This window comes from Cebidichthys violaceus, unplaced genomic scaffold (assembly GCF_023349555.1).
Source record: "Cebidichthys violaceus isolate CVI_PGR_0920_01 unplaced genomic scaffold, fCebVio1.0.p SCAF_19, whole genome shotgun sequence".
NCBI lineage: Eukaryota > Metazoa > Chordata > Actinopteri > Perciformes > Stichaeidae > Cebidichthys > Cebidichthys violaceus.
This window is the reverse complement of record NW_027176361.1, coordinates 8,144,359-8,171,062: the sequence shown is the minus strand read 5'-3', so window position 1 is coordinate 8,171,062 and position 26,704 is coordinate 8,144,359. Positions and strand designations below refer to the sequence as shown.

General features: G+C 43.1%; 1 protein-coding gene across 3 annotated transcripts in view; it reads right to left on the bottom strand.

The window, feature by feature from the left end:
* Positions 1 to 7,732: 7,732 nt before the first annotated feature.
* Positions 7,733 to 26,704, bottom strand: part of LOC137874643 (protein phosphatase 3 catalytic subunit alpha) — a 62,383-nt gene continuing 43,411 nt past the window's right edge. Inside the window, exons 9-14 of one of the 3 annotated variants that reach the window (XM_068713497.1) lie at positions 19,484 to 19,609; positions 18,744 to 18,815; positions 15,966 to 16,050; positions 15,294 to 15,391; positions 12,553 to 12,582; positions 7,733 to 9,498 (exon numbers count right to left, since the gene is read on the bottom strand). In XM_068713497.1, the coding sequence (XP_068569598.1) occupies positions 9,296 to 9,498; positions 12,553 to 12,582; positions 15,294 to 15,391; positions 15,966 to 16,050; positions 18,744 to 18,815; positions 19,484 to 19,609 (614 nt within the window). In that variant the 3' untranslated portion in view covers positions 7,733 to 9,295. Of the gene's footprint in view, positions 9,499 to 12,552; positions 14,737 to 15,293; positions 15,392 to 15,965; positions 16,051 to 18,743; positions 18,816 to 19,483; positions 19,610 to 26,704 lie in introns of all 3 variants that reach the window. The other 2 variants (XR_011103324.1, XM_068713499.1) reach the window with 2 other exon arrangements.

Here is a 26,704-nt window from a genome sequence, read left to right as displayed (position 1 = left end):
GACCTGTTTTCGGTTTGTCCAGTCTGGGCTGTGAGGAGGACCCGCTCCAACATACAAGAAAGAAAACTAATATTATATTCCACCTCTGCCAATAAATCCCCCTAAATGCAACACACTGACCCTTAAAGTCAGTAAAAAACAGGTTTTGTTAATGAGCTTCGAGCGTGGGATTAAAAGGTTTTGTGTGCAATATGTTGCAGTCAGATAAGAATTTACAACGCTACAATCCAAAGACGTAGCAACATAAACACGTTCTTCCTCAGCGAAAATTCCTAAAGCATGACTCCGTTTCCCCTCTGAAGCTCGCGGCCAAGTCATGTTGGGCGGATTGTACTAGGGAAGGAAGGTAGGACATTCACTGCCTATAATTCATTTTTTTTTTCTTCATGGGTGGGGTGAAGGGGTACTGAGTCTGTGTACAAGCAACACATGACACACGCGCCCCCGTGGATGTGCACGTGCATTCACCCCCACCAACAAACATGCACACGCCTGTTAGTATCTGGGCCGCACTGACATTTACTGAGCGCACAATAGCTCCTGTCCAAAATAATCTGTGTTTATGTTAGGAAGTCCCTATCTTTCTAGCCCTGCTGCTTATTCGAGGGGGGGGGGGGTTCGCCGCAAAATCACAGGAAACACCTTCTGTTGCCCAGCAAAGCCCCAAAAGCCCATACAGTACAATGAGATATTAAAAGCCTGTAACTTCCCTGGAATCACTGCGAGTGCGTGTCTGGAGAAACAGCTCTACCAAGGGATGGAAGAATGAACAAACAGAACGAACGTGCCAGCGACTCTCGCAGGAAACAGACAGAAGGAAGCTCACCGTTTTCTTCTCCGCCCGATGACTTCACCCCGAGGAGCATGACACCATCTTTGGTGCTCTCGGGTCTGCTCTGGAAAGATGCGCTGCAGAGAGTTTGAGAGAGAGAGAGAGAGAGAGAGAGAGAGAGAGAGAGAGAGAGAGAGAGAGAGAGAGAGAGAGAGAGAGAGAGAGAGAAAGGGATGGATGATTAAGGGGTTTGCACGCTTTTTAAATACAATCCATTAAGACAAAAGCTCAAACTTACTTCTCAGTTCCGTTATCAATGGTTTCTGTCGAAGGGAGGACAAGAGACAACTCATTCAATGTCAAAAATACACATCTTCTCATTTCAAAATCAAACTATAGTCCACCTCAGAGTTGACAGTATAGATGCTCTGTTGTGGTACATGGGAGTACATTGTGCAGCCTATTTTTACACGTACCCGAGTGATCGTGGATCTTCTTGCATTTGAACTTGAGGACAATGGCGGCGGCAGCTCCAACCAGGAGGACGGGCAGCATAATCCACCACAGCCTTTTGTCTGAGGGGGACATTTTGACAGACGATGATCTCCATGAATCTAGTCTGACTTGCCTCAGAAAGATTAACGTCCAACCAAATGACGGCAGACTGGTGATGTAGCAGCTACAGCACCTCAAAGGTAACCTTAAATGCCCATCGCACAATCAAGTCAAATGACTTTAAAACCTCCACATTGGAGTGCCAAAGCCATCCCTATATGAAAAGTGGTCAATAGCGTGCTTTGTTAGCCTTGTCTGTCTTTAAATCACCAAGAAGTGTTTGTGGGGCACTACTCACGAGTTAAGCAGAGTAAAGTTTACCTGATTTGGACGGTACTTTTTCATTGCCAGTATGAGAACCTTTCAAAACAGTGTTTTATGATTAAAAAAGGTTATGATTTCATTTAATCATGACTTCATATGCAGAATAAACAAAAAATGAATTGACTTACCTGTACCTTTCTCTAGTTCCTTTTTATTCGGATGTTGTGGCGTCCCTCGAGGTCCACTGGTTTGGTGTGCTGCTACGGTTAATGAATTATTTACTAGAATAAACATAAGACATGAACATCTACTGATTACTATCTTTACTATCCAACAACTATCCACACAGATATTTAATTCATATTTAAACCACACTTTAAATGTACATTTTCATGGAAATATGAAGCTGTTTGACTGAAAGTATCCACCTCACAGACAGTGTATTAGCTGAAGAGAATATGTACGTCATATTATGTTGCCATTACATTTTTATTTATAAATGTAAATAAAGAAATATAAAGAATATAAGAAGAATAAAGAGAAGTGCTTGTTCTATACATGGCAACGCATGTAAAAAATGATATACAGTACCTGAGGCAGGAGTAGTTGTACCTGCAGAAAATAAAGATATTTTAGTCAAACTTGGACTATTTACATTTCTTGTATGATTAAAAGAAACTGATGATGCACCACTTGTACCAAATCTCTTCTTATCTCCAGTCTCAGTTGTCCCGACCTCAGAGTCGTTTCCTGGGTTAAGAGATCTTGGTTGCAAACTGCCGTTTATCGAAGCTAAGACAAAAGGAAAATAAATCTCATGTAAATACAATAAATCTCATTCATTAGTTATTTCTTTTGTAATTTTGGACATTACTATATGACTTATAATATGTATTATTCTATCTCTTCTCAGGATATATAAGTCGCAATCCTTATATCTAACAGATGTTGGATGAACAGATTTCCCAAACGTGGACCCAGTGGTGCAACAAAGCACCACCATCAGGCCAACTTAAGGTTCAGTTCATTTAATTATTCTGCCCCTTTTCAAAGTTGTTGAGTCTCTTTGCAGCTGTTCTGCATCTTTGTGTGTGTGTTCGTAGTCATTTTCAGTCTCTTCCTGGTTGGTAGTATCTTTTTGAGTGACATTTGGTAGGTGAAGGCTGTGTATCATCCCCAAACCAATACATTCAAAGAAACTAACTTTTATTGTCTGTCTGGGCAACAACGTGAGTTGTAGCCATCACAGTCTTGCGGTCCACAGATGCTGGGATGGTTGAATCTGCAGCCTTCTTAGGTTCTGGGGTTGCCGCCTCAGTTTTTCCTAGAAATAAAAGGGAAATTAAAGACGTTTTTTTTCAGGAACACGGCCAAACAGGTCTACAAGGAGCATCGTATCTATCTTCAGTCTCACTGTTGTCAGGAGTTTTGCTGGTGGCAACACGAGGAGCAGTGGGAGATACACGGGGTGGTGTTGCTGGCGCTGCCTCTGGGGTTGCTGCTGGTGCTGCTGCTGCTGTTGGTGCTGTTGGTGGTGCTGCTGATGCTGCTGCTGCTGTTGGTGCTGCTGCTGATGCTGCTGCTGCTGTTCCTGCTGCTTTTGGTGCTGCTGTTGGTGTCCCTGCAATTGGGGCTTTTGCTGGTGTTGTCAGTGCTGTAGATGTGTACAAAAACACGATAAATTGACATAGAAATGGTTTCTTAACGTCTGTAGCCAAGCCAGCTGCTCCCCTTGTTTCCAGTCGTTGTGCTTAGCTGCTGACTGCAGCCTCACACTTGCTTATGAGAGTGCTATTGATCTTGTCATCTTGCTCTCCACCAGAGAGCAAATAAATGTATTTCCCAAATGTAACTATTGCATTAATGCTATACTTACTTGGTGTCTTTTTTTCTGGTGATGCTGTTGCTGGTTGTTGTTGCTTCATGTCACCAGTCACTGATTCATCTGATGAAACTGTAAAGCAGAAACACAACCACTTGAACAGATGAAAATCAGATGAAATCTTTGTCCAGTAATCAGTAAACCACCATGCTGGCTCTTCTGCTTTATATCGTCACTGTCTGAAGTCAGAGCGCAATATTCTAAACTAATGTGCTATCAAGGAATGCAGAATGCCTCCATTACAAAGACACCAGACACAGTTTGTCTGTGTAAAACATTTTCTCAGACAGATTCTCTATTTTAGGTTCTCAGTATTCGCATCGTTCCTGTTTGGCACGGCTTTAAAGCCCAGCATCCGAGACAAAGGCATGCCCCCGGCTCGAAGTGTCAAACTAGGGATGAGAAGTCAAGATAGTGGTGGAGGTCGCGGCGTGTTGAGGTGGATATCCTCTGCTTGAAGCGCTTCAGCAGTGTGAAGCTGCATCCTGTCACAGACACACTATTGTTGTCCCCTGACCTTAGCAGACCAAGCATCCTGTCTTCATCGTCTTCAGTTAGGATTTCATTCAACATATTTCTCACCAGACATGCTGCTCTGTCTGGGTTCATGAGTCTCATCGGGAAAAGCCGCTCTTCTTGCCAAAGCTGTTTTCTCAGACTTTGTGCACAAGTCCGAGTCAAGTCTCAAGTATTTTGGAGCGGGTCGAAAGTCAAGTCGAAAGTCCTTAAACCTCACTTTTATTCCAGTGTTTTGTCCAAGCTAATTTGAAGTCCTTTGAGTCATCCAAATCAAGACTGGTTTCACGTAGAGAACCCTCCAGTCAGGTCTCAAGTACTTTAATACATTTTGAGACAAATCCACATCAAACCTCAAGTAGGCATATTTTGGATTGCGTGTTAAATAAAGTCTCAATTTTTAAATCTGGAGTCCTGAGTCATTGCAGACAAGTTAAGACCAAGTCCTTAATATGCCAGATCAAGTCACAATTCCTTTAAGTCATTCAAGACCAATTCCATGTCAGGTCTCCGGTATTTTTGGTGCAGATCTTGAGTGAAGTCACAAGTACCACAAATCATTCGAGACAAGTCTTCAAGCCAAGCCTCAAGTATTTTGGAACAAGTCACAAGTCAAGTCCTTGAAGCAAATCTCAAGTCAGTAACGAGTCCTATAAGTCATTTGAGATATGTTCAAGTCAACTCAAGTCTCTCAAGTACATGTAATAAAAGTCTTACATTCTTTAAGTAAAGCCTCAAGTCATGTCTGTTGTCCTTTGGGGCAAGTCAGCGTTAAGTCGTATGTTTTTATCAGCAAGTCAATTTCAAGTCAGTGTTGAAAGGTCAGAAATCGTTGTTCCTTTTCTTTATGCGCCGTGGAAAGAAAAGCTCACAAGGTTGAGTAATGCCTCTGCCGGGTGAGCAGTAGCCAGGCCGAGGGTGTTTCCTCCAGATGTTTACTCTTAGACGCTGGAAGTAGATTGGTGGCCAGTTGGGACATTTTGGTCTCAGGACAAAGATCTGTTGCATCTGTGAGAGAGGGGGCAGTTTGCTTCCCACTGGCTATCTGCTGTGAGATCACCTATCTGCACAGCGCAGAACAGACACAAGTCCTTTGGGCTCCGCACAAGGAAAACAAACAAATCGAGAGCCACCCTTTTTTATTTTTCTTTCCTTCTACCAAGAGCCACTCATTTGGCACTTTTTTTTCATTCCTGAGGTTTTGATTTTTGCTTGGTATTTTAAGCTCATATAAAAATATATTCTACCTTCACTTTGACTAAATATGCCAAATAACGAACTACTTATTTTTTTCTTATTACCAAGGACAACCAAAAGGCACGCACACACCCACCCACACACCCACCCACACACACAGACACACACACACACACACACACACACACACACACACACACACACACAGCTTATCTTTGCCTCAATTAACGGAAATACGCTCTTTGAGTGGATGTCTCTGAGGTACCGTTCAAAGTGTGAGTGTCTTTTGAACAACACTGTGATCTTTATCTTTGCACGTACCAAAACAAAATGACATCACGATAAAACATGAGTAAAACATTATCCATCAGAACAACTACGGCTGCACAACGCAACAGAATACATGTTCTTAATTTCTCACAATGGGGCCAATCAACTTGATAGAAAACCCTGACTATGGAAATGTTTTGACACAAATTTAAATTTGTAACACACATGAGCAAAGAAGACCCACTCTTTATCATCCACAATGCACAGAAACGAGCCTGAAACTAACTCATCTTGGTTAAAGAGAGCTGAAGATTTTTAAGGGCCCCTCAAACCCTGATTCTGAGAGATCCATTGCATGTATATCAGCAAAAAGCAGTCTGATTGGTTCCCTTACCTGGTGTGAAGACATGGACGGACGCTAGCAGGAAGAGGACAAGAACACTGGTGGTCTTCATGGTGATTCTGCGGCCGTAAACTCCTCTGACTTCTTCCTCGGACACCAGCTCAGTGGACAGTGGGAAAGGTGCTCGGGCGCTCTGCTGGCGATACTTATTTTGGCACTTCCTTTAGATAGAGAAGGGGAGGAAATACAGTGACTTCCCTTCCTGACGTAAAAGTGGGTGGTTGTGGAGACCAGAACAAGGCCGTCAGTGGGTGCAGACCTATGTCCGTTCAACAGGAGTCTCAGTTTTAAGTAATGTGTTTGAATGCATCGCCAACTCCCATCACTTTATTTATTTCCACTGCATTGACACCACTTGACCAGTTGGGAGGACACTGGGACTTACTGGTGCAAAAACACTTTTATTTGCGATCACTCAGGTACAGAATGTCAACCAAGTGTGAAATAAACAACGTGGTATCCATGAACTGTACGTGAGTAGTTACTGTATATAATAATTATATATATGAGAAGAAAAACAAAGGACTTTGGGACCACTAGTACACACACTGTCGAACATTTCAGATTCAAACAAATACAGACACAAACAAATACAACTACTATAAAGTGGCAGTTTGTTTTTGATGACTAATGATTGAAACGCATGACAAAGAGGCAAGTCTGGACAGCCCTGGGGAGCTGCTCAAATACCAGCCGTGACGTCTTTACCATTCTTCATTGTTTATGTAACAGTGCCTCCAGAATCATGGCGATGACCTCAGATGGGTCACGATAAAGACCATTGCACTGACCATAAGGAAAAATCTAGTTTCTACTGGTGAGATGAGTGGATAGTTAGACTCCGTCCACTACCAATCTTATGTTACCATCATTTCCCCTTTGACAACTTCTCTGTCTTGTTGGTTTTCAGATTGTGCCCCTGAAGGCCACAAACTCTAGCTCCTGTTTTGGCCCTCCCGAAAAAAACAGGATGCCAGAGTTTACTTCCCTTCAATTGAGCATTGTGTTTGATTTCAGCTGAAGAGACCAAAGAGAGACACTTCGGGAACCAAGGACAAACAATATGTAGGCTGCTTGGCTTAGTTTACGTTGGAGTATGTTATATATTTAGACAACTGCGTCAAGAAAAATAGGTTGGATTTTTCTGGTAGCTTGATTGATCATTAAGTATTCTCATGTGCCTGAAGATTGGAGGTTTAATTTCTAACATACCATTTCTATGAGGCAGAGCTGCCCTGAAATAAGAAAATGGCTGTTGCCACATTTTATCTTTGTGTGAAGGAGGAAGCCTGCAGATCTCTGTTTCCTGTGTACACAGGTACTCTCGAGCAATCTTGGCTTCGTCTTCGTAGTTTAATCAAAGAAGTCACTGAGGTTGACGAGGAGGAAACGCGGATCTACAGGCCAGGCAATGCCAAACTCTCAAAAATAACCGGAACCAGCAGAGCAAAAACCTCAAACACTATTTTCCAGAGACTCAATTTGCAGCAGTGTTAAGACGATAAGACGATAGCTCAATGTGGAGTAGAGCATGTGTGGTGTGTGTTTTCCTTGCAGGTTTGAATTACGGGTGATGGCGTTTGCGTTTCCCGTAATCTCGTTGGAAAACACAAACCATCGCATCCAGCTTCATTCACTTGTGATGCAAAAAACGCCCGCAGGACTATGTGTCTTCTGTATTTTTTTTTTATTTTACACGGTTGCATATCCATTGGCGGAGAACTGACAGTCGGAGTCTCACACACACACACACACACACACACACACACACACACACACACACACACACACACACACACACACACACACACACACACACACACACACACACACACACACACACACACACACACACACACACACGAGAAGCGGGTTTGTTTCAAGTTGAAATTCATGCACATTTTTATTGAACAGTTATATAAAATACTTTTCATAGTTGCAAGTGCATGCCTCATCTGCCAACAGTTTTGAAGTTAAATTACAAAAGCAAGGCTTCATGTCGTGTAGTGAATTACTTGGGCACTTAAGCAGTTCTTAAAAAAGATCAAAGTTATTTTTTTTTGTTTCATCTTAAAGTATTGAGCAGTATCAAACCTGTAACTGATATACAAAGCAGAGTTCCAAATAATAATAATAGTAATAATAATAATAATCAAATTACACTTTCTGTGGCACATTTACAAAACAGAACAAAACCGATTTACCTGTTATATGACACAAACAGCTAATCATGCATTTTTGAGTTACACATGTAACCACACACCTCACAAGAATTGTCAAACATGCTTAATTGGACTGTGTGCACTTACAAGCGCAGGTTAAAAATATGATTTCTCATCCATCTTAAATGCTTCAATTACAAAAGAAGTTGAAGGCATAGAGCATCATGGTGTTAATTGAAAGTATGCAGGTATATACGTTTCCAGTATATGTTCACTAAAGCGCAGTATATTTCAAAACAGGCCTCCGCAGCCAAGGTATTCAGATTTTCTATTTCCTTTGTTTGATTTTTATAAAACATGCATAGGCAGACACTTTAAGTTTATTGTATTCTTTTTTTTTACACAATATAGGTTCTCTATTTTTACTTTGTTCGCAATACTTAAAAAGAGAAAAATTAACACTCAATTCCAGCAAGCCACAATAAATCTACCCCCCAACCCCTTCCAAAAAGAGACAAAAAATAAACATATTTGCAAATGATAGATAGGTAAATGTAAATTCCAGTTATGAAACTCAAGAAAATAGGTATTCATTACAGAGTTATTTAGCCATTATACAGAAAAATCAGGTCAGAGCACACACCAAAAGAACCTGAGGTAAGCATAATATGTACAAAACCATAAAACGTTCCATTATTTGGCATTTCGACAACATTGCAACATTCTTTTTAAGACTGCCTAATTAAATTCAGAGCTATTTTATAAGAGTAGCAAAAAAAAGTTATCAATAAATAGTCCTTATTTAGTTTGTACACCCTTATATGTTAAAAACATTATCTCATGTCCTGTCCTTTTTAGTGCTGTATTTTTGTAAACGTACAATAGTTAGTAAGAAGTTACACGACTTTCCATTTTCGGTGTAAATGAGCGAGGGTCTTTCAAGAAATAAAAGAAAATAGAATCACCTTTAAGATCTCTCTATCCCTCCCTTTCTCCTCCTCTCTGACATACTGCGGCGGAGAATCAAGCACAACAGAGGCCCGACCGTTCAGAAATGTGATTCAGCAATAACTTAGCAGATTTGACTATGAACTAATATTTTGAAGGCATATCCAAAGACTAGAAAGTGAGATGTGTCCCCCCCCCAGCTTGAGCCATAGATGCCTCCCCCCCTCCACACTCCCAACACTCCCCCCATCCTTTCTACACCTTCACCCTTCACCCTTTTCTGCGGTGGCGGGCCGTGATGACAGGGCAGCCCCGTCGGACGGCCTTCACTGGATGTTGCCTCCGCTGCTGGTGCTTCCTTTGGCGTCCGTGCCGTTGGTCTCCGAGGACAGGGCCTTGTTGAGGGAGTTGAGGCTGGCGTCGGAGGGCAAGGCGTCTCGCCGCGGCGGCATCCTCTCGTTGATGCGGTCCAGACCCTTCGCCTCCGCGAAGCTGGTGATCTTGTGCTGGGGCGAGAAGCCCTTGATGGCTGTTGGGGATGCAAGAAAAAAGGAGAAGAGGGGGGGGAGATCAGGAGCGATTTTAGAGGGGAGGGATTACATGATGAAGAGAATGGAGAATGAAGAGACTCTCACTTGCTCACATTCACTCACACATCACCAGATTTGGCTTATCTTTGGTTGGAATTGTTGTAACAGAAAAAACTTGTTGAACTGAGAAAACGACAACATACAGACGGCATCTGAGGAGCTGTTGGCTAATAAGTGCCAGTCAACCATGAAAAATGAGTAACTGAAGGGCTTGTTGACACTAATGATACCTGCATCATGTTGATCCTTAAGGTCCTACTTTAAAGGAATAGTCTGTCATTCTGGAAAACATGCTTATTTGCCTTCTTTCTTTCTGCATATTAAAAAAGGGGAACACGGCTGGCTCTGTCTGAAGGTAACACAAAGGGCCTCTGAAGCTCTAATACCAATAAGAAAAACTAAGTACCACAAAAAATGGTGACATTATGAGGAATTAAATATGGCAGGATGCAGTAAAAAGTATTTATAACACTTTGCTGGAAGTTAGTGGCGCTAAGCTAACCGGCTGCTGACTGTAGCATTATATTAAATATGAGAGAGCTTTGATCCTCTCATCTAACTTTATGCAAAGAAGTGAATAAGCACATTTTCCCAAAATGTACACCTATTCCTATATGCTATATATCGTCCTATATGTGTGATGCAACACAAATCTATTCATAAGGCTGAAGTAAACCTCCAACCGGTGATATAGTTGTTGCATTATGTTGTTTATGAACCACAGCGCATATTTACTTATTCATCATTTAGAGTGTTTAGTAGTTTAATAACAGAACAATTCATATTCAAAGGGTATAACTCATTTTCATGAAATGACAACACATTAACACCATTTATCAGAGTTTGAAAAATGATATAACTGCACAGACAAAAGGATTAAACAATCCTTCTAGATCTATAGAGGGCACTCCTGGAGTCAGGGTCAACAGGTTTTCACTGTGCCATCAATCCATGCTACAATCAGTATCTGTGAAAAGACTCCGACAGTACCGGACCATCTAATGACCATCTTGTACATGCCATTTTGTAAATCTTAAACATTGATAAAATATGGCATATATAATTGGGCACATTCCAGAACACCTGAGGACCCCAAACATCCAGATTGCCCCGTCACGTCACAGATTAAAAAAACCGACAAAAAAAGGGAAGAAGGAGAATGATCGAACAGAGAGAAAAGAAAAAGAACGAGGGGAGGGAAATAATAAAGAAAAAACACACTAGAGTGGAGCCCACTGAGACATTCACTTCCACAAAAATAGAACCACGTGGAGACTGAGCTCACGTACAAAGACACTACAGAGGTACTCGGGGTGCTAACGACTTGTTAAGTCTGCTTGGAGCATGCAGCAATTTAAGGGTTCACTGGAGGTTAGGAGGGGATAGCATTTAGACTGGAGTTAAATCAAAAACAAGACTCAATTGAACTGAATAATGGAAAAAAATAACAGCTGGTTAATAAAAGTACCACTGCATTGAATAAACCCAGTCTGATACAGATGCTTAATGACACAACGGCATGACATTTGTCAACTCAAAATAGTTTTATTCAATTCATTGGTTTGTAATGGGATTATTACTCCACTATTCAGCTTGATCAAGTTTCATTTCAGCTCATATTAATGCCAAAAAGTGTTACTTCCACCTCTCATAAAGGCCGGGGGGGGGGGGGGGTCTTAATAGTAATAATGGGTATAATTGCAAAGACCCTTTGTCAGAATGAGGAAGGGAAGGGGGCATCATTTTAGACAACAAATTGGGGAGCGTGGAGCGGGGCATGATGGGTAGCGTAGTTGTGTTGCTGCATAGCACAGGTCAGACACAGGTTATTAGCAGCTCACAGGAAAGAACACGACACAGCAGGGCCACAGAGGATCCACATGGAGAGAGAAGCAGAGAAGTGCTACACTACAACGGACTGTCCTCTGTGGGGCTAAAGAGGAAGAACCGGACAACTCCAACGTAAATAGCAGCTGGAAAACTACTATTTAGCCCGCAGTTGAGGTTGTTCTTGCGCCAGAGGCGATGTAAATAAAAATGATTTTCGGGAGAATCCAATTTGGATTTCAAAGCCCCCTGTGGAGCGTTTTTAACTCTATTAAATCAGATTGAGCTCGAAAGAAAACTGCGGTATTATTATATTAATACAACAGCAACGACAATGCACAACTGCTTCAGTCGTTTCAAAGGGGAAATAATATTATAAGCTTTCATAGCAAGATTTAACTGTATTGCGTGAGGGCAGAGCAGGTGGTACACTATCTAGCACGGTACTACTACCACGTTGAGTGATTTAAATGAAATACTTGTTTGTTTAAGGGTCTCCAGAACTTTAACAGCTTTAGATTGGAAAGCAAACGCAACCTTGCACAGGACTCTTAATAACATAGTTTAAAAAGATCTACAAAGCACCGAGTGAGTTATAGATAGGCTGGTGCTCTAGCTCTACTGGATACAGTATGGTAGGCAGCCGGTGCCTCTGGTATCTGGTGAAAGCTCCTTAGAAATGCCAGAGGACCCGATGATGCCCATTTATTTACACCTCCCACATTATGTGAGTGTGAATGTGCATTTCCTCAAAAATGCAACCTCTATCCTGAACCTGGATGGTCTGATAATCTTCAATGAAAGATTACATAAACAGATATTTTAACTTTTGAAATGAAAAGCAAAGTATTGCTATAATGGTATTATAGCATGTTGCGTGGACTAGCAAAGATTTAGAACTTACTTAGCACTTGCTTTGCACTCACTCAAAATCAGTGTGACTTTGAAATCCGCGCTATGAAATCCATTCCCCTTTAAAACATTGTGTGACCACAGGATTTCCTGGATGACTTACTTCTTTTTCTCTGTTAATACTATGCCACATTTTGTTAGCCCAAACACCCAACACACTCTATTCAAGCACCAGCGAGATGAATGAAAACCCAGCGGAGCCCCCTGTCTATTGCCATGAAAAGCAACAGAAGAGGGCAGCCAGACCCATTTACCTTCGTCAGCCTCAATAGCTTCAATAGTAGCTGAAGAGAAGAAGAGGGGGGTTGCAAAACGAATGAGAGAAGTGAGCAGAGGAGTTCATTTCGTCCTAGGTACAAGTCAATGAGCAGCAAAGACAGCCAATGCCGACAACAAAAGGTTAACGTCATCTCCACATTTTTTTTTTATGACAAAAAGGACACATGGATGTTAGCAGAAAGGAGAGAGGAAGAGGGATGAGCCTTAGCTTTAAGATGAGTTCCAGATCTGTAAAAGGGAAGGTGACACATGTGACCCCATGGAGAGGATTTGAGGTCTTTGAGGTACTTTGAAAAAGTCGGACAAACGAATCAATGCGGTGATAAGAAAAAGAAAAATGAATACGGCAGGGACGAACACTGATAGCAAATACAACAGATTAAAGCTGGAAATAGATTAGTTCTTAACCATTACGCAAATCAGGCCATACATTGTGAAAGGAGTGTTGAAATAGGACGAATGGAAAACAAGAACAAGGTTTTAAGTGCATGTGTGACTGTGGGTTTCATGGCTGTGGCTTAGTCGTCAAGGTGAAATCGAAGCGCTGTTGACACATGGAGGCAGCGTTACTTGTTGTGTTGTGCGCAACATGAAGCAGCATCTGGAACTGCGGGATTAGCATCTTTTGATATGAAATATCAAAAATGCTGGCTTACTGTTGTGAGGTGCGAGGGGGCGGGGAAGGGGAGAGAAAACCTTTTGGCGTTTTAACCACTTACCAATTTCTTACGGTCGTCCTTGAGATTATAAGTTTACATACAGTACAACGTTGTAAATCAGCTTCACACAAAGACAGGGATGAGGCAGAAGGTGAAAGTAACGTAACGGCTATACAGTACTGACGACTACGGGACAGACTACCATGAGGATGAGATTACAAAAAGGCGTGAGAGGCCACAAAGTGTCAACGGAATGGCTGATGGAGTCAACATTACAGTAGAAGCACACTGGCGTCTGCTTAAAAAGGAGGGGAGCAATGTGATTCTACCAATGTTGCAACAGGAATCTCTGAACATCACTCTACCTTCACTGGGGTTCTCTTTAGTGTCAGCTGCTTCACAATTGGCTTAAATACAAATACTCTCAAACTTCCAGGACCACCACTGTTAAACAGGTCATCAGCAGAAACACAATCTCTAGAGATGCGAGTGTGTTTAGTGGTTTCAAAGTTCTGATGAAACTCTAAAAAAACAGTTAATGTTGGGTTAAAAGCCATCTATTTATTAGAGACACGCTGTCTGTGTACACATTTGCAAATGTTCCATTACTATGAATTTAGAGCTTTGTTTGTGACTTAAATCGACATCCGTAGAAGAGAGTATCCTCCCTAATTGGGATATGCAGGATTGCCAACTTTGTCCGGATGTTATTTCAATTTGATCACTTCTCCTCCCACAGGAGGTCACAATGCAATTCGAAGCGGGCCCGGCTCAGAATCTATGCCCCCCCGTGTACTTTCTGTTCCATGATTTGAAGAAACAACAAGAACTTCTTCTGCTGTTTGCAGCCAAGAATTCCCCATCAGTCTATCTGCTACGTGCATCTTCCAAAATGTTAAAGCTTAATCTGAGTGCTAATGTCCTTTAAAGCGAAACTATGGAACTTTAGAAATAAAAAAAAGACACATTCTTTCATGTTAGAAATGAAAAGTAGAATTCAAAAGCGATAAAACAAACTTAACAGACTTGTTTTTCTAGTGTACACCCTGCTGTAGAGCTAGCTGATGTGTGAGAACCTGTGAGAGGAGAGGGAAGTTGTCTGGATTTCTGCTTCGTTTTTTGTAAAGGAAAGGCAGACAGCGGTTATCCCCCTTTCATTCACAGTCGCTTGTGTCAATTCCAATTCATCCTTTGGATCACAGAGAGTCCCGCGTCTATCCCGACGGAGCCCTGCTGAGATCCACGACTAGCACTCAAATTTGGACAATAAAGTGACCATTTCTGTCAGGAGTTCCAAGTAAATTTGAAGTGTTTGTAAAGGCGTTTCCAGAAAGCCTTTACTTCCTTGCTGCAGCAGCTTGTCAAACTCATTTAGGGAGTGTTTGGAATTCAACATAAGAGGGTGGACTGAACGCTAAACTTGTCTCACAAAATAAATAAAAAAACGAAAAGAAAAACAACACAACAGAATACTTGCACAACCGATTATACCTGCGGTTTCTAGAAAGAAAGGAGAAAGAAAAAGATACAGGTGATATTTGAGATAAAACCAGTGGAATATAGAAAGAGACGGGGAGACAGGGTATTACTGCGAGACACACTAGAGAAGACAAAAGGGACAAAGAAAATCTGCTGAATGTATGTGGCACTGAAGAGGAGACTAGCGACAGGAAATGTAACTTGATATGCTATCGTCATTTATCCAGGAAAAAAATACTTCACTGAACTACACTGACGTTAAAAGAAAGCTTCATAGAGCAGCCGTTATCGCTTAGAAGTATTTAACTAAAACATGCAGTATAGAAAGGATACTACCGAGTGAAGCTGCCAGAAACATTTAACTTCTTTTACTTCGAGGCAGCAATTTTAAAATCCTGGCCCTTCACTGAGGGGGGGGGGGGGGGGGGGGGGGGGGGAGTCTATATATACAGCATTCCCTAAACTCTGAGCTAGCACTTTATTCAGGCCATTGCTGCGTAAGGGGAATTTATGTGCGAGAGAGAATCCGTTCTGGGGGCCGAAGCTGGGGGTCTCGGGGTACTTGGTGACAGTCTTACCATTCTGCAGCTTTTCTTTGCCACCGGACAACACTCCGCTTGGTAGCATGCCTGTTGGGGTCAGTCCCTTCAGCGTCAGCACGCTCTCACTCTCCTCTCTGCAATGTCATCACAGAAATGCACACATTATTTACTCCAGTACGTATTACTTCCCGTAGGATATTTTTTTGCATCATTTTTTATATGTAAAATAACAAAAGTTTGGGTTAATCTACTGTAATATCGACTCAATAAAACAATAAATATCTTGATTTTTTTTGCCACTTGGGGGCAGTGGAACAAGCTCAAACCACAACATTTTTTTCTACACATACAGCAGACATGTTGCATTGACATTCATTTAAAGTCGGGTTTCCAGCCATTGAAGGAATGTCCAATATTCACTCTCCTTTTTGCTCTCTTTTGGTCTCCACCAACTCCTGAGGGAAATACGTGGCTCTGTAAAAGGCTCCACCATGTTCACCAGCTAGTTGCTAAATTAGCCTGTCTGTTGTTTGAAGGGGGATTATCAGAGCCTGAGAGCATTGAGACTGAAACTATTCAGTAAAGTTGGGGCTGAAAAACCAAAACAATGAGCTGCAAGATGCTAAAACCATCTGTAGAGCTGAGGGGAACTGCAACTACAATGGTAGAACATACAGGACACAAGGGAGTATTTTAATGTTGGCATACCTGAGCACAGAAAATACCCTGGCCATCTTGCCAATGGCACGAATCTTGTTGCGGATGACCTCTTTACGGGCAGAAGCTGTGGCACCTGGAGGGGTCAGAGGTCAGACACAGTCACACAAGCTGTGACTCATGCATACTAAATCATGTCCTGTGGAAGTGTAACACAGACTTCCTTGTCTGTGGTTCTGTGTGTCCCATAACGTTTAGTAAATGCGGTAGGATGGAGCGAGTATTTGGGACTATTAATTTGATCCAGAAGTGCATCAGATGGACACGACGGAAACATGGTGAGGTTACTGAAGTTCAGCTTATACTAAATAGTTTAGATCCACCCACACATCACAACAACTGAGTAATTCTCAGCATTCAGTGCACTCATGCTGCCTGTCTGTATTGTACCATTAGTGGTGTTCAGTCCCTTTAACTCCGACACACTATTTTGGGTCAGGTAGTACTTGGTACCACTGAACATTGTTAAATTATCTGTACATGGCCTGGTCCTTGTCCAAACATGTCTTATCAGCACTATAGATGAGCACACTCTATATGAATTTTCCTGTGCTGTGTTTTGGTTGCGGAGACTCAAACAGGAATTTTCCTGGACTGGAAAACAAAACTTTGTTCAAAGAGACCTCTTTTACAGAATAACAGTTTCAAGGCCCCAGGGAGCCAGCTTGGAAAATGCATGAAGTATGAAGGATGGAAATGAAGCTGATGTGTGGTGAAAGGCTGGAGAAAGAGCTGCCTGTCTGATGTCTCGTTTAAGACTCTTAATTTCTTCCACTGTTAGATAAGCCATCATTACTTTGAAATATGTTTCCCCACAGGATTGATCCCCTGGAGTAACACTGCTTAAGTCAATGTGAAAAGCAAATATACTACTTCCTGTAAATGTTTTGTTTTTTTTGTTCTTATGTGTCACATTTGGCTTTACCTGAAGCAGGAGCATGTAACTGTAACATTACTGACACGTCTTTGTGGTAAACAATTAAAGAGAGATCAATAGAAAGACTCTGTAGTAGAGTTAGTAGGTGTTTGAAACAGTGCTGTTAGTTGACAGACTTCTAAAAACGCAGAGAGCAAGCACTGGACAAAAGTCTATCTATCTACCTCTGCACACACCGCTACGGCTAATGTTTGTACCTTTTTTGGGGGGATATATTAGCTGTCCTTCTCATGAAACACCCCCAGAAGAGAAGACAAGAGAAAGGACAGAGAGATCAGTGGATGGCCGTAGAATGAAAGATGAGGTGGTGGAGAGGGCGAGATAAAGAGGCAAGAAAGCACAACAAGTGTAAAGTAAAGCGTTGCCTTGAACACAAAAACTCTGGAAAACATAGAAAAGAGAGATTAGATGAGGTAAACCAAAGTAGTGACAACATCACAGCATGAGACAGAGAAAAGAGGAGAATGAAAAAGTAGTGAGGTTTGAAATATTAACATGAAGGCAACTGGAAACAAAAGTAGATATAGAGCAGTGCAACGAAAGGATTATACTGGCACAGAAAACAAGATCATGAGTGAAAAGACAAAGGAAAGAACGACCCATGTTAACCTAGTGAAAATATACGAGAGATCTGAAAAAGAAATGAGTGAAAAGACGAAACAGAAAGGTGAAAGTGAGGGCAAGGAAAGACGAAAACAAAGTGGATCAACCGAAAGCTCCGAGTGAAGGAGTTGGTGGGATTTGATTAGACGTTCAAGGATGGCTAATTATTTGAGGGACCGCGTAGTGCGAGTTGTGCCGCAGTCCAAATCCACGGGAGCGTATTGCTGCCATGCCAGAAAAAGAAAAATGGATCAGTATCACCTTATAATGTGAAAAGTTACGTGAAAAACTAACTTTTCATGTTCTAATGTGATGCTGATCCGTTGTTTTCTTTTTCTGGCGTGGCGGCACCACGCTGTGTGCAAATATTAATATCAATTTTAGTTGAACTTTTTCATATGCTACCTATTTATACTCCCTGATTATTCGTGAGCTTTGATCATACGAGTTTTATTTCAAATCAGCTGAAGGAACAGGCAGCATTTGTGTTTTCAACAGTCTAATACGCCGCACCCCTGGGTGCTGTTTACAGAGTCATACTGTGTGCATCAGTAAACACAAAGAGAGAGAGAGGGAGGTGGAGGAAGGACTGGTAAGATCATTTCCTGTTTGCCTGCCCCACCCCTTACTGCCAGAGGGAAGCTCATTGTAGATAAGCTGTGACCAAACAGATTTCCAGAACTTGCCACTATTCTGAGATTATAAAAAGTACGATTACTGTATGACTAACTGTGCTGTTTGAACCCAAGAGGACTTGCACCACAGAGTTATCTAGCAGAACAAAACACCCCCAACAACTGTATTTAAGGCATATCCACAATTTTAAGGCCCACAATTTTGATATTTTTCTATTCAGACTTTCTAAGGATACGCTATATTAAAAGGAAGTATTTTCAAGCCGCCGAGGGCAAAACCAGAACGGTTTATTGATTCGACTGTGTCATGTGTCAAACAGTTTCTGGACGGTCTCTCTGTTGGTGAGATGTGGAAGAACGTTGTGAAAATTCTATATATTTAAACTGAATGCTCTGAAAATAGGGCAGAGCAGCCATGGTATGCGCAAAAAACACAAGGATTGTGCATTCGTATGAGGTTTTGAATGAGTGTGTGTCTGGTGCTCCTGTTGGCAGAGAACTCCCTCTAGTGGGCAAACTGAAGGGGGTGGGGGGGGTGGGGGGGGGGGGGGGGGTGGGGGGGTGTCGAGGTCGCCATTTGTCTGCCGTGCTTACCGTCCAGCTCCTCGTCAGTCGTCAGCTCATCATTGGAGCAGATGCTCAATACGTTCACAAGCATCTCAGTCACTGTAAAGAAATCAGAAAAACATCAGTCAAATCTGTGCATGCTTTCCACCTGGCAAGTGTGTCTGGGGGAAGGTTTTCTAGCCACGACAGGTCACGCAGCGCTAGTTACACGGCCAAAGATTCACCCTAACCCCACACACACACCCACACACACAGCGAGCAGTGTCCATCTGTGACCTTGCACACATTCCTAGGATTTGCCCTGTGCGGAAGGGTCACACCCAAAATAGGCTTCCTGCAGTGAGCGAGTCAGTCATAGTGATGTGTGATTCACTGACACAGACGTGTCACAGATCTGACGGCGGGGTGCTCTAAAAACTAAAGACTGGAACAATCTTCAAGCCCGTGAGAGAACTCAACCCCTCTTGCTCATGTTTATAGCCATTTTTAAACTTTCACTGACTTTGCACTTATTGCTGACTTGCAGGATTTCGCTTTGTGTGTTTCTGGTTCAGAAATCATGCGTAGTAAGTATTGTATTTATGAACTATAAACTGTCCGTGCTACATTCCTTGAGGTCGGCCCATTTTCAATTACTGACTCAGGGAACTCAATGTGCATAACAACTCAATGGCGCATTAGGTAAAAACTGCTTGTACTCAATGTTCTCAGTTGATGTCTATTACATCAAAAGCGTACTTAGAATGTGTGCGTGCATGCGAGCTCACCCTTCTCCCCGACGAAGGGCAGGGACCAGGTGAAAACGTCCATGAAGTTGGGCAGCCAGTAAGGGTGAGGTGAGCAGTTGAACTGCCGGATGTTCATTACGTTGTTCTCGTACTTCAGCACTGCCGCTGGGGGGGGGGGGGGGGGGGGGGGGGGGGAGAAAAGATGGGAAAAGTGGTTGTTAACATACGCCCAAATGTGCAAGAGCAGATATAACAAATTCTGCTTAATAATCACGAAACCTATGATGATGTCCACATCCACATGTCCCACGGTCTGATTATTTTAACATGTGCGTATACGTGTTGAAGCTTACGCCATCTCCCTTTTCTTCTTCGATAGTCTCAGATCGTACACAGCGGTCTGAAATCAATACTTGACTCCATACTTCAACAAAACCAAGAGAAAGCATCAGATCGGATTAAGGTCCAGGTCCATTACCGGCCGCCATCCTGTTCCCAACCACCACTTAGAAACACTGTGTGGTCTCGGCAGCTTCACATATCGAGGTACGTATCCCTCCGACGGACCGCCCAACATGTTATTAGCCAGGAGAGAGTTACCCACAAAGCACTCTGCCTAAAGTGCCAAGGAACAAGATGGTTGCTGGAAAAAAATCACCATCTGAGGAGCTAACAGGATGGACATTAAAACATATCCAAAGCATGGTTCGATGGATTGTTTTGGACATCAAATTTGAACAAAAAGAAAACCAAAATATTCTCTACTAGTAAATATAATTTTTTTAATCATTTTGTTTATTTATGTGGTTTATTAAGCCACTGAAGCATTTCTTCTTTAATCATTAAAAAAAACAATGGCACAAAAACTTTACTTTACTTTGAGTTTGAATGTGGAATGTTCTTGGCTGTTTTTGTTAGTCATTAGCTACAGGTTCTGTGCAGACTTGTGACTAAAGACAACCTTCGCTACAGAGCTCCATTTGGCTAAAAAACAATGGAGAAATAGTGTAAAGTGGCCAAAACGCCATCATCAACACCACAACACCAAGCCTGGATGCAACTCAAAATGTTGTCAGATGCTGTCAGTCAAACCTCTGGGTGATGACAGTGAATAAAAGGATCCGGTATAAAACTACCTACACACAAAGACATTTTAAGGTGATGTCTTAACACTAGCGTTTGTCAATCTCTCACTCTGACAGAAGAACTAATACATCTGCATAATTGCAAACTGAGATGTGTAAATTGAGGCTTGAAAACCGCACAAGCATCAAAATGAAGGTAACCAGGGTTTGGGTTTGGGGGGGGGGAAATAATCAATCTCCGTTTTTCCCGCTTTGGAACATTTCCTCTGTGTATTGATTACCGCCCCCAGTTGGTGAAGCGTGTCTGTCATTCCCAGGATTGGATGCGTGAATAACATCACAGAAACACACGGCTCAGCATTTAGGCTCTGTAGGCTGAGCACTTCTCATTAGTTAACAGAAAACCATCAATTCCTGGTGAGGAAGGGGGGGGGGGGGGGGGGGGGGGGGAATAGCCAGAGGCAGCAGGGATGATAGTTATGGACACTGTAAGGTAATTTTCCAGGCAATCTGACATGGAACCATGAGATGCTAAACTGCTTACTTCCACCCACCTGCTTCTGCTACGAAAGTGTTCCTTTGTAAGCTGCTTCAAATGCTAAAGTATATAAAAACCTATGTGATGCATTATTTCAAGAATATATATGACTAAGTGTGCTTTAAGGAATTAGTCCAACAGCTGAGAAATGGGCTTATTTGCTTTGTTGTCGAGAGTTAGATGAAAAGACTGAGCAAGCAAATGGATTTATTTCCCTATAATTATTATTATTTTTTTCTACAAGCTAAAATGGATCCCATCAGAACAATTACAATACTACAATCATAAAAACAATACACACATAGTGGCTTTAAATTATTCAAGCAGTTCTATTAATCCTGTCTCAGTGGAGGACCCAGTGGGTGTGGTTAGGTTGTTGTCCACTGTAAGGGTGTAGAAAGGGTTAGCAGAATAAAAGCAGCACAAACTAAATTTGCCTGCTGACTTTAAATGAGACGGGATGCATATTGAGTATTTCTCGGTGTGTCGTATTCACTATATATGCCTTATCATAATCACATGGTCTCTGTGCCCCGCTGACATAGAAACCACCTCCCAAACACTGACCACAGAAGGCCCCATGTGACCTCACCCATGATTAAGGCCCAGTGTGAACGTGGGTGCTGAGGAAAACATGAGAGCCGCCCATCACAAATATATCTGCGCTGCATATATATATATATAGAAGCCCCAGCCTCTTGCATACACAAGGCCAGTCTGGTGGCCCAGATCTGGGGAAAGCGGACACCATGGCTGGGTCACCATGGGGGACTTTCCTGCCTCGGTCTCTCCCTCTCTCTCTGGTCGAGAATAGCTCATCAAACCTGGCATCCCAAGCAGCTAGAACCTCGGTCGCAACACAAATGGGGTCAGAAAACATCCTGCTAGGCAGGAGTTTGCCCCAGTGTGTATGTATGTATGTATGTGTGTGTGTGTGTGTGTGTGTGTGTGTGTGTGTGTGTGTGTGTGTGTGTGTGTGTGTGTGTGTGTGTGTGTGCGGAATCAATGAGGCATGGTAATGCATATAGTGCAGTAACTATGCAATCAAAGTGGTCCCTTAAGTATTGCAAAGCATTTACATTCCACTGCAGTCACCTCTTTATCCCAGGCTGCACAGATGAACACACACACACACACACACACACACACACACACACACACACACACACACACACACACACACACACACACACACACACACACACACACACACACTCTCCAACACAAACAGAAAAATCTCTTGTCGGGGAACATCCATGTACTGTATAATTATTGTGCCGTTATTATCGATTGCGGCAGAACACAACAACTCAGTCCAATCACAAAAGCATTGCATTACCATGACACACACACACACACACACACACACACACACACACACACACACACACACACACACACACACACACACACACACACACACACACACACACAGCATGTGGGTATTTATGCGTGTGCGTCGGCGTGCATGACAGCAGTCGCGCGCGTGGGCAGGCCCTGCATAAACATCACATACTCCATAAACATGGTCGAAGCACTTGATTGAATGCAGCCATGGAAGCCCAGAGGAAAAAAAAAAAAAGGCAGAGCGGGGGAGAAGGTCAGCTCCCACGCCGTCCCTCCTTCGAATCGGATTCCCTTTAAAAAGGAACAAGACACACCCGACAACCTCCCCCGTGCAAAACAAACATCTCCGTCGAGCTCTGGGTGAGAGCAGGTCAAGGCCCACGTTATTTCTCTTTTTCTTTTGATATTCCATTTAACATGCAGATATAATGGTGACAAGATCAACACGTTGCTGCTTCGCCATTATCCATACATGCTCTACAACAAATGCACGATCATATGCTTAGAAGGTATTTCTCATGCAGCAGGAGGGCACTGCCTGCTGGGAGCTCTGTGTTTAACGCTGCATGTCAGCCACTAGATGTCTCTGCTGCTCCGGTGGTGGGCCAGCAGGGTAGCTGAGGCCAAGCCCGCTGCCACGGTAACACAGATATTGCGAGCCGGTGCCCCGCTCATTACTTATTCAAAAGGGAGTGCCTCGAGTCGGTTTCCCCGGTAACGAGGACTGTTAAGTCTGCTTTGAGAAGAGGGGGAGATTCCCGCCGTCCTGCCCCTGATGCTTTAATGCTGACTGCATATCTGTCTCTAAGGCCTCTTGTATCAAGTTCCACTGGATTAGTATCGCAGGCCAACCGTTTTAGACCTTCTTGGTCCATTACATTCGGCGGCTCTCCTCCATTTCATGACACATGGATGGCAGGGACTGAATATAGTCTATGTACAGTTGACTACTGCGTGAATGGTTTCCAATTCATTTTCAGTTCATAAATCAATGAAATACGTTGTAGTAGCACAGATAAGTAGGGAGTAGAGAGCAGTATGTTTGACAAATGACTAGCCGACAACAGGTAATGATTTCAAAATGATGATTTGAAAGTAACATCTGAACTCAAGGGTCCCTTTAATTGCTTTTTCTGGAGCTGGCAACCGCAACTCACGGTCTTCTCCAGCGGACAGAGTTTGCTCAGTTGTCGTGGATTTACCATAGCCATATTCTTACTCAAAAATATGAAGATAATGGGAACAATGAGTCTAGTAAATAAGCACAATTTGATTTAGAATTGATGAAACTTCAACAATACCCAGTCCTACACACTACGCTCACCAATGACCCATAACTGGGCATATATTATACTGTAATGACTTTAAGATCCCGTTTTGTGTGGACCGAGAAGAGCCTGTCCGGCATTACGTTGTTATTATTTCTTGGTTGATGCCGCATGTTTACAGGAAACTGAAGGGAAGCCCAGTAATGACCAGAGTGATAACAGATGGGCGGTTCATCCGTGCCAGGGATACTCTTCTCGCTGACACCCGTGACGAGGGGGAAAAGTGAATTCCCTGCTGCGCTGGCATCATCACTGCCATAGCTTCCATCCTGCCATTCATTCCAGTGGCAGGGCCAGGAGACAATCATGCCACTCCGTTTCCTTTCTTTTAAAAACCCCCCCGTCCCGTCAACCTGCCAATCAGCACCTGTCCGCAGGAAGGAAACGGTGTAAAAAGTGACCTCTGTCCAGTTTGACCTGCAAGTGAACTAAAGTGATGTCCTGACCCCTTCTCTTGGACACAGCTCCTCTTTAAAAGAATATTAATAAAAAAATGCATTCAAGTTTCCACTTCATCAGTCCGTTCCTGTTTCCACCTCCTCATCAAACAACAACACAAGACAGGAGACATGTATTTGGTTCTATATGGTTTAACAGGTGTGGGATGAATCTAACCCAAACAATCCTTCAGTGTCTCAGGAGTGAGATTTAATACAAATTAGCGTCAACAGCGTTGCCAACATCTCGGACATTTAGCTTTTATTCCATCAAAGCACCATAACCATTAGGACTCAGTTGTTGGCTTTCGGGGCCAGTCAATAATGATGCAGCAGAAAACATTCCATTAATACAAAACCGCAAGCAATCTCCAAAGTGTGCAACTGCCAACTGCACCCCACCCACCACCCCCCCTTCATCCTCCTCCTCTCCCTCTACTGCAGTCCCTTCAGAACTCGAAGCTCAAACAGTGAAAACTGCTAAATCACTGCTGCTGTGTTTTCATTTAACACAGCTCCCCTGCCAGCACTGGAGTGCAGGGGTGCGGTGTGCAGGGGTCAGCGCTGCGATGGACAGCTGGTCAGCGCCTGACACTTACTGCAAAGCCAACAGTTTGTCTCAAATGACAAAGGATTGATGGGTGGCATCCCTGAAGCAGGACTTTATATCTTTACAGAATCACATCCCGAGCATCATTCACGCGTTGATCGACCTGACTCAGCCACCAGTCCGCTTTACTTCTTGTGGAAGAGTTGTCGTCTGTTTGTGGTGCCTCATAGATATCCTCCGCCGAAGAGGAAGAGGAGGAGGAGGAGGAGGAGGAGGAGGAGGCGCCACCGCAATTCGTGGAGACGTCTCATTGGTTAATCTGGCCTACTCCCTGCACTGTATTGATGGGATTCGCTGATGCCTCCTCCCTCCCCCCTTTTTAAGATTTATGTGCCCACTCGATTGGTCATCAATCACGGTACATGCTCAGTGGGCTTCCAGCTCTGCCAAGAAGCTAAGAGTAGACCAATTCATTACAGAGGCTTTGGTTCTACCAGTGAACCCCACCCACACGACTGATTAGAAGAGCATCAACAGGACTGATAGGACTGTATTGGCTAGCTGTGCCTGCTCCGTGGAACTTGGGGGGGGGGGGGGGTTGATACAGACAGTTGATAAAGTGGATTGGGAACCAAGTAATTACATAACCGCAACTTGTTGAAAGTTTTAAGAGCTTTGACATGAAATCTCTGACTAGACATTTAGCTTAAGGGATGTTTATTTGCTCTTGCTCCTGTATTTGCCTCTTTAAGCCAAAGATCTTGCCACTTTATGACAGATTCAGCCGAAAGAGAAAAAGAGCGTCTCGTATTCACGCAGACGGTGAATGACGAGAGGAATAATGAACACGTAGCGCTGGCAGTAAAGGATGTATGCCTGATTGAAGTCAGTCCTAAAATCAAACCGAGAGTAATCTTTTTCTTTCTGATAACCACTCTTGCTCTGGCAGGCATTTTATCAAGTGAAGGTCAGCCAGTCGCAGCTCAGAACAGGGTGCAGACCAAATCATTTTCCATTTCCCATATTGAGCTCGAGAGGCGTAAATGATTTGCCCGGCAATTGGCTGCCAAAACTAAAAACAACATGCGCTCGAGATCACTTTGTTTGTTCGTTCGTATCGTGTTGACCACGAGTCCTCGGAAGATTAGTTGGCATGGTACAAATGGGGTCCTAATAATAAACAACAATACAGGCAGGCAAACTGCAGTTTCTTCACTATCGTTATTGTGCAGTGAAGGAGGCACAGAGGCAGCTCATGGGGGGGGGCGGGGGGGGAGCAAACAAATGTGACCTAATCTTAGATCAACCAAATGCACCTGCAAATGGGGCAAAAGAAAATAGAAAAGACCAGCCCTCACTCCCGTCTGTGATGTATTCAAACCAAAAGCGCTGCATTATAAAGCTCCGTTATGGCATTTCATCACGAGAGGCATTGCAAAAACAGCGTGCACCAGCACCATCACTCTTTCCTTCCCATTTCCATTTCCTGTGGTTCGCCCATCACCGCCCCCATCCAAACATGCCCCAACAGCCAAAGCAATATACTGTCTGTTCTCCAGGGAAAAAGTGCTGACTCACAGCACAGAGGCAAGCCTGTCTTGCTGCGTAGGCACCATAGCACAGCATAGGGTGCCACCAGGTGCCAAGTCAACCGGCACCAGGCCATTTCATTTCTCGCCGGCTTTGTCCCTGAACTGACCCGATCAAAATCAGTGGCGCAGAGATTATTGTCATTGGACAAGTTCAATATTGTCACCAATATGTTGTGTACGACAGGCGTAAAATGGTTGTCATCAACTGCATAAGTGAAACTTAAGGCTCATGAAGACCTTTTTGATGCCGTATCAGGGTAATTGGAAAAAAATCCTCAATGTATGGCGTTATTTAAAGAACAAAGGACAGCAAAAGACAATACAATTCATTTTCTAAGGCGGAAAGAATTTATCAACATTACCGTAAATGTGCCAGTGTTAGG